The 13,154-nt window shown below is 38.7% G+C and overlaps 1 protein-coding gene across 1 annotated transcript; it reads right to left on the bottom strand.

Moving 5' to 3' along the window:
- Positions 1-5,126: 5,126 nt before the first annotated feature.
- On the bottom strand, positions 5,127-7,526 carry LOC140157740 (headcase protein homolog). The gene is given in 4 exon segments (XM_072180988.1): positions 5,127-6,607; positions 6,662-7,038; positions 7,040-7,230; positions 7,280-7,526. Coding segments are annotated over 4 exon segments (1,542 nt in total). The 5' UTR covers positions 7,392-7,526; the 3' UTR covers positions 5,127-5,745.
- Positions 7,527-13,154: the final 5,628 nt, after the last annotated feature.

The following is a 13,154-nucleotide window of genomic DNA, read 5'->3' as shown; positions in this document are numbered from 1 at the left end:
ATTTCACACATTTCCCTCAGCTAGCTAAGGACTGGCTCAGTGCTGGGACATCTGACACCCTCTGATCTTGCCCAATCATTTGCTGAACCTAGTGATGCCTAAAATTAAAAACAATTTCACCAATTTTTTTTTAAATGCTCAATTTTGCACACAAAAAAAAATCATAAAAAAACATGATTTTCACCCAAATTTCAAAAATGGTTTGAAGTTAATCAAAAATCAACAACAACAAACCGGGTCGTAGGTATTTTAAATCTAGTTTTTAAAAATTAATGAAAAAAAATTTACAACAATTTTTTTGATAAAATTCCGTAACAGTTTGGGTAAAAAAAATGTTATTTGCAATTTTCTCCAAAACTGAGCATTTTCGCCCAAATTTGACCTCACAGGTCTATGGACTTGTCAAGTGTTTGCCATTTTGTATACTTTTATATAGGCACCGGAGTTTCGCGCGATTTAAAACGGCAAAATGCGCGGCCGGTTTTTTATAAAGCGCGAAAATTCAAGTCAAAAAGCGCGAAAATGCATTTTCCAGTATTTAAATTCACGATTATGACGATACACACGTACCCCGGGTCTACACCTCATCAAATGTTGATTGTTAAAAAAAAAAAAAGTGCATTTTCGCCGCGGATATTCCATCTCCGTTATATGATAATTTTTCTCATTTCTGTGTCAGTTTTGGTCCGAAACGTGGTCAAAAACAGGTGCAAAAACATGAGCAAAGTCTGTCAATCTTGAGCAATTTTCGTTCGTACTTTCACTTCCGCATTTCTTTTTTTAAATTAACGTGTAGTTGATGCTACATGTACAAAAACTAAAACACGCGCTACCACAAATAATATGAAAAAGGAGTTATCATTTGGATTTTGTCTTTAAAATTGCTTTTATTCATCGTAACAATAATACTAATAAAGGAAACCTAGATTATTTATGAGAAAATAAACTTAAAATATTAAAAATTGAATATATTGTCAGGTTGTGATAAATAATTAAATAAACATTAGCGCACGTGCTTGGTTGTAAACAAATCAATCGGGACTTCCCCACCATCAGGCCAGCGATTGTTCGGAAAGCATGCAAAAAGTGCACGATTTCCTGACGTTGCATTTACAAATATTGCAGAATTTACTTCAATTCTCAGCAGGTGGGTCAAAATTTTGGGGCTTTTATTATCTGGACGCAATGACGCACACTAACGGGAAGCCTGTTATGTTGTAAAAGGTTATTATTGGTGAATTTACATTGAAAAGTAGTGTGTTTGGCAAAATTCTCAAAATTCACGATGGACCACCAAAATCGCGATGGAACCCCAAAATCGTGATTTTTTGCGCTTTTTGCGCGATCGCGCGAAACTCCGGTGCCTACTTTTATATAACCAACAATTTGGCAGTTATGAGGCCCAAAAATTTCCATAATTCCAGAGCTAAGACAAAGTGTGTATTATGGTATAAATAAAATCACTCCACTGTCTCCACAATAATTAATAATTTATCAATATACTAGTATTACACTATTTAGTATTAATTGTAGGGCATTCAAATCCCCAAACTGAGCCAATCCTTTGCCAGACCCAAATGAAACAACTTGTATTTCAAAGTGGAAATAAATTTTACAGTACAGGAAATAATATGTGAAAATTCAAGTTTAATATAATATCATTTGAAGCTCACATCAAACTTGCTTTCTCTGCACTCGATAGCTTATCTTTAGGTTTAATGTGTTATCATGTTTACACATATGAATACATACAATGTTTTTTTTAAAGAAAAAACACAAAATGTTCACTGAAACACATCATCTCCCAGTTTTGGTTTCATGTACATGTACATATAGGCCTAAATGTACGGTACAGAAAAATCATGTACTAATATCAAAGTACAGTGTATAGCGCCCTCTATTGCTTCTCAGTGATCAGTCCATAAACTGCACCATAATTGTCTCCATTTTTGCTTTGAAAATGAATCATTGTCTGTACACGCCCCATAAAACTGCCATAAGCTAGCATCATCATGAACTGAATTACTCCCACAGAGATGTCACAGGCTGCCCCAAAAAATCCTGAACTTGCGAAGCGTAGCGAGCGAAGCTCTCGCGAAACACGGCTGGGGGGCCCCCGGTGGGTGGGGTGGTTTCTGCAGATTTAGCACCACAGTAAAGGCCATTTCAGAGGGTAAAAAGAACAGTTCAAAGCTCCTGGCTTGTTCTACACTTTTAATAAAAAGTGCTTCCTTCTTCCAGAAAACATGCTTTAAAGTTGTCAGTTTCCTATACTTTTATGTACAAGAGACACTTTTTTTGGCTTTATTACATGGACAATATGGCTGATGTTGATATATGTGAAGCAGAAAGATAAGACAATAGGGCCACTCCAAAAGCGAAAAAAAAATTTAAAAAAAAAAATTTAGATTTTTTATTTTTTTTTTTTAAATCCGGATTTTTTTTTTTTTTAATCCCCAAAATCCGGAAATGTGACATCTCTGCTCCCAACTTGAACCATGTACCTAACCTAAACTTTGCAAACAAATTAATAAAACACATATGGCACAGATACATGTACCATTAATTAAGTTTATAATAAAGTTGAATTTTGGTCTTAAATTGATCTTTTGATTCTACTGAAATGTGTGCAAAATTTTGACTTTGATCGCTTGGAGGGGGTGCAGAATCGATGCTGAATTGGTTAATCCCCCAGGTGGCACCCAGGAACGTGCCCCCATCCATCGCTACGTCACTGTAAATATCTGTTTGAGGATATCATTGTCCACTCCTACACTGTACATGTTGGCAGTAACCATGGTAACAGGGTCAATGACCTCAGATAGTGACCCATACAATGATACAAACCAATCCTAGCTGCCCTTGTTGCCAAAAATTATCTCAAATGTCCTGCATCTCAAATGGACATTGAAAAGAGCCATCATTTTACAACTATCTCAGCCTATCTGGTGTCATGCCGGGTGTCATGGTTTTAAATCCTGGGGGTTTATGGAGAGTAGTTGGATGGGCCAAACACCATGAATATGGTCCATGCTTCAAAAGATGCTCTGAAATGGTGATGTAACTTAGCCCAAATAATGGCTAAATCCCAATATTGGCAACCCCCTGTTCATTTTGATGACCTAGTGACTTCACCCTATTATGGTACCCTCAAGGGAAGCTGTACAGTGGGTGGGTGTATTACATTGGTCAATGGAAGAAACTACAAGCATTGTACACCTGTAGGAATGGCAAGGAATTTAAATTAGAGGGGGGGGTATTTGGAGGATGGTCCGGGGAATATTTGGAGGATGGTCCATGCAATCATCCCAAAATGATATGCAAAGGCCTGTATTTTACTAAATTAATCTCAGATATTTGACTATTTTTAACTTCCGCACGCATCATGTTCTAGAGAAGTTATTCTGGGACGGAAAGATGCTCCATTGACAGGCGCGTGGGGTGGGGCAAACATCAGTGTCATCCCTACTTTTTGCTCAAATTCCCCCTTCTTTCTCTCTTTTCTCCCCTTCATCTCGTACCCATTTTTCAGCTTCTCCGTCCCCATTTTAGGTGTCCGGGGAGTAGTCTGCCCCCCACTGGCTATGCTACTGTCTATTGACTCTGCTTCACATATTTTATACCAACCTCGATACATTTTATAAAGATGTCAAAAAGAAATCTATGCTAGTTGCTACAGTACTGAAGATGCAGTTTACAGACCTACAAAACACTGGAGAAACAATGAGGCTTTCAATGTATACATCTACATGTACATGTAGCACCAAAATGTACAACCGTGACAATCAAGGCAGGCACATATCTTCAAAATAATAAAAAGAAGTTTTAAAATCACAATTATTTTTGCTAGAAGGAATGGTTTTCAATACAATTTTGATACACTTTCAACATTCTTTTTAGGGTCTACATTAGGGAACCACTGCCACTCAGCCATCCATATTTTCTTCACCAATGTACATTGTACAAATAGAACAATAGGCTACCTTATACTTTACTAACATGTTCACGCTTTGTTGTGCCCACCTGTAGCAACCCATTGACTTTGTGTTGTGATCATTTTGATATTGGTTCTGAACACAGATAACATGAACCAGTTGACCTGGCAACGATAGATTTTGATGTCACACAAAGACGGAGGAATAGGGCCAATGATACATGCTTTCCTTGATGTGCCCTACCGCTTCACTGTTTCACAGAAATGCAACAATAAGGATATAGCAAAGAAAAGTTTGTTTCTACTGTAGGTGCTCAAAAAACCAACATGGATTTTTGTTATCAAAAAGTATAATTGAAAAATATGTTTTAAATCCCAAACATAGATTGATGCCATGCCATTGAATCAAATGCGCAGTAGCTTAGAAGTTTTTCTCGTGAAGGCAGAGATGATATCTATAAAAAAAGTTCATGGATGAAAATGTATTTTATCTTGGATAAAAAAGGAATAAAATTGTGGTAAAAAACCGTAAAATGTTAATTGCTCCGAAACACAGAATACACATCCTACAGGAAACAAACTTTGATTTTTTATTTGGCCTATTCATACGCCATATTGGTTTCATGTCAATCTAGTAAGTTAGTATTTCATAATTTCAGCATACAAAATAAACACAATGTATCTGTTCAACGTTTTACATTCACGAGGGAGAAAACAAACGACACAGGGCTTATATTAATTGTCACATGACAGCAATTTTAGATGTGCATGCATGTAAAAACAATAACCATAAGTTTTATACTACCGGTATTTCTAAAAGCAAAATACAATACGCTACAATATCCCAGAAACCTAAGCTAGAAAAAACGACTTTCAAAATATGTCTTTAGAATTTGTACACATACGTATCTTTGTACACTATTCTGTTTTTGCAAAATCACAATCTTCACATTAGGCAGTGTAAAATTAATATTTTGGTTCTTGTCCCCTCCCTCCTTAATTTCTGGGATTTGTCAGATTTTTTTTTTTTTTTAGATTTTTCAATTTTTTAGACTTTGGAATGATTTATGAAATCTTCAAACATATAAATAAGTTTATTAGAGAACAAGCATCACTTCCAAGTCTTTTTGTGGTACTCTAGGGGGTTTAACGCATAAAAATCTCTCATTTGGAAAAAAAAAAAAAAGGGCCTCATCGTTTCCTCGAGCACTGTTGGAGAAGACCGAAAACTACTGACAATGCTAATTTTACATTGGAAAAAAAAAAAAAACAAAAAAAACACCTCCCTCCCTCATCAATTCATGAAAATCCTCTGGACGAGAACCAAAACATTAATTTTATACGGCCTTATGTCACTTGAACTGTAAGTGTAAGAATCAACGTCGCCTAAATAAACTTACCACAGAATATATAAATAATTTTCTCTTAAATTACAAGTTGGCATGCACTTTTGTTGTTTTTGATGTTTTCATAACTTTAAAATAATCATATTTTTCCTGTAGGCTTGTAATTTTCCATCTAAAACTAGAATGTGTATTTACAACATGGCTCGATCATCACTCCTTCATATCTCCAGAAAAAAGATAATTAATACTGTATATTATATGACTGTATAGATAAGAAGGAAAGCAGTTTGGTTGTTATGTTTATGCTAGCATAATATTAGAGCAAAATACATAATTTTGTTACAAGTTTTACAATACAAGCTTTTCTGTTTTTTCTTAACTATGTTCATTTGAACAAAACTACTAAAATGACTTTTACCTATAGTATACAAAAGTCACAAAAAGTTTTTGGTCCACTAATTTTTTTTAACGGACACCGACCTCTCGTAGATGTACTTCGTAACTACTTAACGGCTTGATGAAATGGAAGTCCGGTACTCCGCAATGTGGACAGCGTATATTCTGCGAGTAGTCACTGAAGAAATGCGTGCCATGCGTAGGATCCATGACTGGCTTGCCGCACTTCTTGCAGCTTACCCTACCGGGGCAGCAAGGAGACGCGGCGAAGATGTCGTAGGAGTAAAGCGTACCTAGTTGGTGGTGACTTCCGTCCCATCGCGAATTGCAGATGCGACAGACTATATGTTGTACGCCCTCTAGACACTTCATGCAGACAGCACCTAGATATTGTGGTCGACCGTCGATGACCACTCGTATACTCCCATCGCTGTGTCGTATAGGCGAGAGGTAGAAGGTTCCGTCTATCAGTGGGTAACGATCAAAGACGGCTAGACGGAATTGACATAGCGAGCAGGAGACCGAGGTGAGGCTCTGCGAGTTGAGAACCGAAAATAGAAACGGTCGTATATCGTCGCTCTCAACATGGCTGTCGTCTTCCATTTTGATGTGGTACGGATTGAGTTTGGTTTGCGGTAGAACCTGAAAAAATGCTGATAGATCCATGCGATGTAGAAACGCATTGCTGTTGTACCCATTTGGACCAGTAGGTTGACCTTTGTTGATGGCACCTGGGTGGATGGGTGGTTGCGACTGACCAAAGCCAGACCCACAGTTGCGCGGACTACCCGAATGGCCTGGATCGTAACTCGCTCCCGAGCTGAAGCTACCGCTGCTACTGCGATTTCCGCTGCTACTTCTACTGTTGTTATTTCCGCTTGGATGCTTGGTGCGTTCGAACCCTCCGCTTTCTTGAATTTGTGTTTGTGCCCTTGAGTACTTGGTCCCGCATGCGTAGTAGCAGCACCCCGATGGCACCTATAACTGTAGCAGATCCATGACTACGAGGGACTGTCCTGGCGAGAAATTCCGCGACACAGGGCTCTGCGGTGGCGTGTCGTGTGTCTCTGTCGATGGCGCCGAGGTATGACGATGCCGCCCATTTCCATCGCGGTTTGAAGCCGATGGAAGCGATGTCGCACGACCAATAGTGGGTTTGTCGTTTGATTTCTTGCGACGCTTCTTCTGACCGCGACCACCACCGTCCCCCGCACCATGATTATCCAAAGATTTCAGTGGTGGTATCCAATCAAGATCTTTGCGCAGATGTCCTTTTCCACACGTACACGAGCAAGCTTTCCATGCTAAATCATAACCTTTTTTAGTCCACAGATTCTGGCGACGCTGTTTCTCTGACCAGCTCAGCAAGACGTCCACAACTCCGTAGAAAACCCAACATTTCTTCTTCCCATGTTTGAAAACATATCTTATGCATGTAACTACTGTTCGGACAATCCGGGTTATTGCAGACAACTTTATCTACATCATCAGGATTTTGTATATTGATAAGCTTCCCTCCTTCAAGACATCCTGTTGGAACACAACACGGTCTCACTGTTAGGGTCATCTTGAGGCATGACAGTGTGGTCATGGTCATCCCCACCACCAACAGCTCCGTTGGGGTCGTTGTTGTTTACCTCTTCTGCTTGAACGTGTTCTTGTTCACGAAATTGTTCCGCTTTCTTCCGTGCTTTTTCTTCTTTAGAGTACGGCATGGTTGGGTATAAAATATTCCTCAGTTCACTAGGAATCACGAGGTACAATTATTTCCATCATACGAATCCAAATAAAGGATAATATCCGTGTTTTTGTGTAGTACTCACGTTGACAGATATATCCACGCTAGGTTTGTTGTTGATGTTTTGATCATGGAGGCTTCCCCAGAAGTAGGCGTGTCTTTGCCTCGCGCGGTGCCCGGATTCTCGAGTAATTATCATATCACGTGATACGCATTTCAGTGATTTCATTGGGCATCGTGGGGGGCGTTGGTAATATACGTGTATTTGATTGGTCAATATCGACTTAATTAGATAAATTTGCATGAAGCGGTTAGTAAACAAAGCTGTCCCTTTACTAGCTCTTGCAGAGCGAGCTGCAAGATTGCAATATTGCAATGCAGGCATCGTTGCATGTGTGAAATAGGGAAACGCTGAATAAATCGATATTAAATGATATGTCAAACTTGTGACTGCACGTACACCACTGCACCATGGGTACAGCAGTCGTGTATGTATAAATAGAGGATGCTGGCACTGGTTTCTGAAACAACATTTCACATTTATGAAAAAAAAAAAGTGAAAGCCTCTTTTGCCTTTTAATTCAAAACGGGGAAAAAGCTGAATTTCGTAGGCCTATGTGTTTCTTTCAATTTATTTAATATTCTAACAGCTAGCCTTGATTTATTTCTTTATTTGAAAATATTTATTCAAACCCCATGTAGGATAATATTATTTTCGATTCCGATATCATGATATTTTATACCCAATTTACAATTTAATATACATGTACTGAAAATGCTGAAGTGAACTGTAAAGCCTATGGGCCTATGCATGAGCCCTGGAATCAGAGGAGAACATTTTCTTAGAATAAACTGTGAAAGAATATACCTCACATTTAATCAATAATGCGGTTAACCGCTACATGCTAATAGGGTATCCCCAATCGTGAGCTATATTGTGAGACATGATGAGTCACAAAACCACAGCACAAGTTTGGGGAACCCCACATGTACACAAAACCATAGATAGATCCCGAAAAGAAAACTTATGTCCGATGATAAAAAAAAACCCAAGAAACCTTGTTTAAATGATAGGCCCTAGGCCCTAATGATATTTGAGGGGCCAACAATTAAATCTGAAGTCAGTTCTTTAAAATGTTTCCATTTTAAGCCTATAGGCCTACCCCGGTAGCCTCCCGGTATTGCACTTGCACGCGCACGAAACACTTAAACAAGTTGGCTCTATTAAAATCATATCAGGAGCTGTGCAATAAATATGAGCCCCCTCGGGGGGGTAAAATTTCCGAACGGCTCCCCAAAAATCGCTTGCCCCCCCCCCCATCTCGGTCCGCCAAAAATCGCTGCATTCCCTAGATAGTTGTGTATAGTCTAGTTAATGGTACCAGTACGCCCGGGGGGGGGGGCACTCAACTTAAATTTTGGTAGGGGTGTGCGGCGCTGAGCGCCGAACTTTGGGAACTAAGAACTGATTTTCGGGCAAAATAGGGGCTTGAAGAACTGAAATTAGGGCCAAATTATAGGCTGTTGAGCTAAAAATTTCTAAATTATTTCCAAATTTGAGCTTAAAGAGCTACAATTGTTATTTTGAGGTTCAAAGAACTGGAGCAGATCCAAAGAGCCTGAAAAAGGGACCCTTGAGCGCCGCACCGTGATACCCGTACCCCTTAACATGTGAGTGCCCCCCCCCCGGGCCAGTACGTGTCGGGAGGATTTAAACAATAACGAGATCTGGGCGACCAATCACAAGCCAGATCAATTTAAAGATGCATTACATCATGACCAATTTTAGTAGGCCAGATTTCCGACAATCTCATCCATAGAAGCTCCAGAGGATGATTTAAGCACTTCCCAGCACTCCACTGGGGTCAACTTGCGGTTAGCAGCTGTGTGAGTGAACATGACACCACTGCCCGGGACCACTGCATAAACGTGTATGGTTAAATTTGAATTTGGACTGATTATATATTTACAATAAAAACACATTCAAAATGTCAGTCGATTTCACATTTTATGTTATCTACAGAAGTTGTGAATTATCCTTCATGCATACATCACTTTAGATCTGAAATCGACCAAGTAATAATGACACACGGGCAATTCTAAAACAACATCTTTTGCACAGACTTCAATGGGATTTGAGAAGTTAAGTGGCAGTTGAAACTCGCGTGATAACACTTTTGCAGTGCATGATGGGGCTTCCTTAAATCATCCTCTGTAGAAGCTCATAGACAGCCGTACGGTTAAGCATGTAAACCGCAATCCAAAGTCAGTAAGCCACTTGGGAAGCTAACAAACAGAGGGCGTACGGTGACTGAAAAGATCAGTTGTGAAAATCTATCAATTGTGCACACATTAATTAAATCAGAGTTTTAAGCTTAAATGTAATAGCCAGAGTATGCACAATTGGCAAGTGGACTACGGAGAAGTCTACCCCTCGGCATGCCAAAAATTCATTGGCCCCCCCCCATATCAATGTGTAAGCGCTCTTTTAGCAAAGTCATTACTCATAGTTCATTGAATTTACAACCGTACTGACAAAACAGGCGAAAATAGTAACTAGAAAAAGAGGGAAGAGAAAGGGGAAAGAAGAAAAGAAAAAAGAGGGAAGAAAAAAGGGGAAGGGAGAAGAGAAAAATGGAAAGAGGGAAGAAGAGAAAGGGAGAAGAAAAACAGGAAAGTGTTCACCATATTGTATAAATCTTTAATTTGTGCACATTATTTATTTACAGAACCGGGTACAGAACGGTAAACTGTATATCCGTCTTTCAATGGGAAATGAACTTTGCTGCTTGGATGATGTCACGAGAGGTTATAGCATTTTTATAAATCTTTAATTTGTGCACATTTATTCCGTATTGAAAAGCGTGTTAAGACGGATATGCAGTCGACCGGCCTCTTGTGTTAATATAGGCCTAGGCCTAATGAGAATGAGAATGAAAATCTAAAATCAAGGATCGGATAACTGTTGTACAAATTTTAGTGCAGCTTCAAACAAATCTATCTATTTCATTGTGAAATTTGTACTCTGAAACACTGATTTTTTATAATGCCAATGAGCTTACGGGGGCTGCGCCCCCTTGGAAATTTTTTTAAATCTCAATGCCCCCGGTAGGTCAGGTCTGTTACGCCACTCAGGTGATGGGGATGGGGGTCTGTCCCACTCGCCCCCTGGTTCGGGCCGAGTAATTGAGACAAGTCACAGGTGGGATTGAGCAAACATAAGCCATAAGAGGAACATACATAATTATAATCTTTCATTCCATTTCATCTTCAATGTGCAACATAGGATCTTCATCTTGAAATGCCCAGGATTTATACTTTTATGACCGTTTACAATATCTATACTATTGTAAAAGGAACGGGGGGTGGGTGCTGGCTGACCCTTTTTTGTTTGATGGCCGAGCGGATTTGCCACAATTTTTAGAGCAGCGCCACCCCTCCTTTTAGGGGAAAATATAAAGTAGCGAAGGCTGGTTTCTAAAAGCGCAGATTTATGCGAATAAAAATACTGCCACCATCAGGGTAAGTTGGTGTGGCAGAACACACCGAGGTATCCGTCAAAGGAATCCTGGTCAGGCTTATAAAAACAATAAACAATGAATATTATTATTTGTTAACAAGTTTTATTAAAGTTTTTACTCTACAAAATACATCTTACTCTACTACATGAATAACAGTTTATGTCACAAATGGCTTACCATACCTGGCTGAAAGGAATGATTTGATTTTAAAATGCACAGCTGTTTAATTGAACAATTAGCAACAGTGTGTTTTTATCTGCTGTTATGACGCAAATGGCCTGCCATACTTTATGTTGTTTTGAAACATTACATCATTTTACATAAAGTTTCACAATTAACATGACAAAGAATACTTTTTATATGGTTCATCAAAGCATCCCACACAATGACAAGTAATACATGGTACCTTTTTTTAGGATTCATCAAAGCACCTGACACAAGTAAATACATGAACAAAGGTCACTGCACTATTAATTTCATGCACAAACTATTTATAATGCCAAACCTCACAACCATTGACTTTTTACCTTACTCCTGAACCTTAATGTCTCTACTGCAACTGTACACTATTTCTTTCTATACTGGTATCACCTGAGCACCTTTTTATCATGAACTCGCCAATTCTCTAACTATTTTAATCTCACACAATCCTGAACCATACACGACTCTAACATTGTACACAAATGTTAACTCGCAATTTGAGCGCCTCAAACCTCCGCGTCCCTAAACTCTCACAAAAGCTCTCTCACAACTCGCCTAATCTGCAACTCCTAAATGCATAAACCACAAAAGTGCAATTGCCAACATTAATATTACATTTTTACAATTATTTCACAAAATGACATTATGAATGCACACTGCAAGCATTATTTTTGAAACCATATTACGCCTACACACTGAACACATGTTTAGCGAATGGAAATCTATGTTGCGCACAACCTTCGGGAGCTGATGCTGGCAGCCACATCAACACATTCTGCACCACTGCGCAGATTTCCACTTGAAAGACAATCTTTTTTATACAAAAAACAAGCTTTTTATACAATGACACATTATGGCCACCACAGACTTCAAAGTGCACGAGGAGTCTGCATAGCCTTAAATAGAAACCAGTGAAACTTCCGGTATAGCAGTAATACGCCGTAGCCACTCGTCAGTGTAACTAGTATCTCTACTTCGGGGTTCTTCTGTTCTCTACGTGTCTTTAATGAAATACAACCTGTTTACTGAACACACATTTTTGAGTTGGTACACAAATCCCGTGTAATTTTATCCAATACTCAACTTGATAGATTTCAACACACACAAATACAAGGTTTCAACAATAACTGCATCACTTATAATTATCACATAATGTAAAATAATCCATTTTTGTCACACAACAATCATCATTTCAATGCTAATTTTGTCAACAATGGCTTGCCATACTTTGTTTAGAAATACACATCTTGATAAAAACAGCTTACTATACATTTCACAAATTGAGCATTTTACATAAACCAAGGACTTTCATTCACAAAATGCACACAGAAATACAACTGGATATTAAGGGTGCTTTACTGGGCTTAAAGGTAACTACCGGCTAGTGAAAGCAAGAAGACCTGAAGTTGACAATTTTACTGTACTTTCCAACTAATTAAAGCAAGAGAGACCCAGAAGCACAAGAGTCTCCACCACAACCAGTTAAGGTAAGGGAAGGCCTAAAATATGACACCATCACATATCCAATATCAGTCCCAGAACAACGCCAAATATGGATTAAAAGACCTTTGACCTTGGATGTACAACAGCATGTTATGATCTAATGGGAAACTGTGCACATCAACAAACACCATTTCTATCAAAAGGCAACGGCCGATATAATTTGAAACCACATAAATTACTAGAGTTGGTTCTTCTCTTGGATTTGGACCAAGCTTTAGAATATCGACTGTTGCGTTTTGAAATAAAACAAACCAGAAATTTATCACCCATTGTAAAATATATGGCACATGTACCGAATACATGTACATACATTGGCTGACCTTGTGGATTTCCTGGCCCAGCCATGCTAACCACATAAGGAGATTATACGATTAACCTAGTGCAGTTATTGTCATTGCAGGGTATTATTATGTAATACTCCTGATCCATATTTGGCGCTCTCTTGGACTGAATATATAACACTGATAGATTATGCAAATCTTGAATCAATTGGTGCACTACATACTTTAATATAC

This window comes from Amphiura filiformis, chromosome 7, assembly GCF_039555335.1.
Source record: "Amphiura filiformis chromosome 7, Afil_fr2py, whole genome shotgun sequence".
Lineage (NCBI taxonomy): Eukaryota > Metazoa > Echinodermata > Ophiuroidea > Amphilepidida > Amphiuridae > Amphiura > Amphiura filiformis.
Note: the sequence above shows the minus strand (reverse complement) of the source record. Positions and strands in the feature narration are given on the sequence as shown.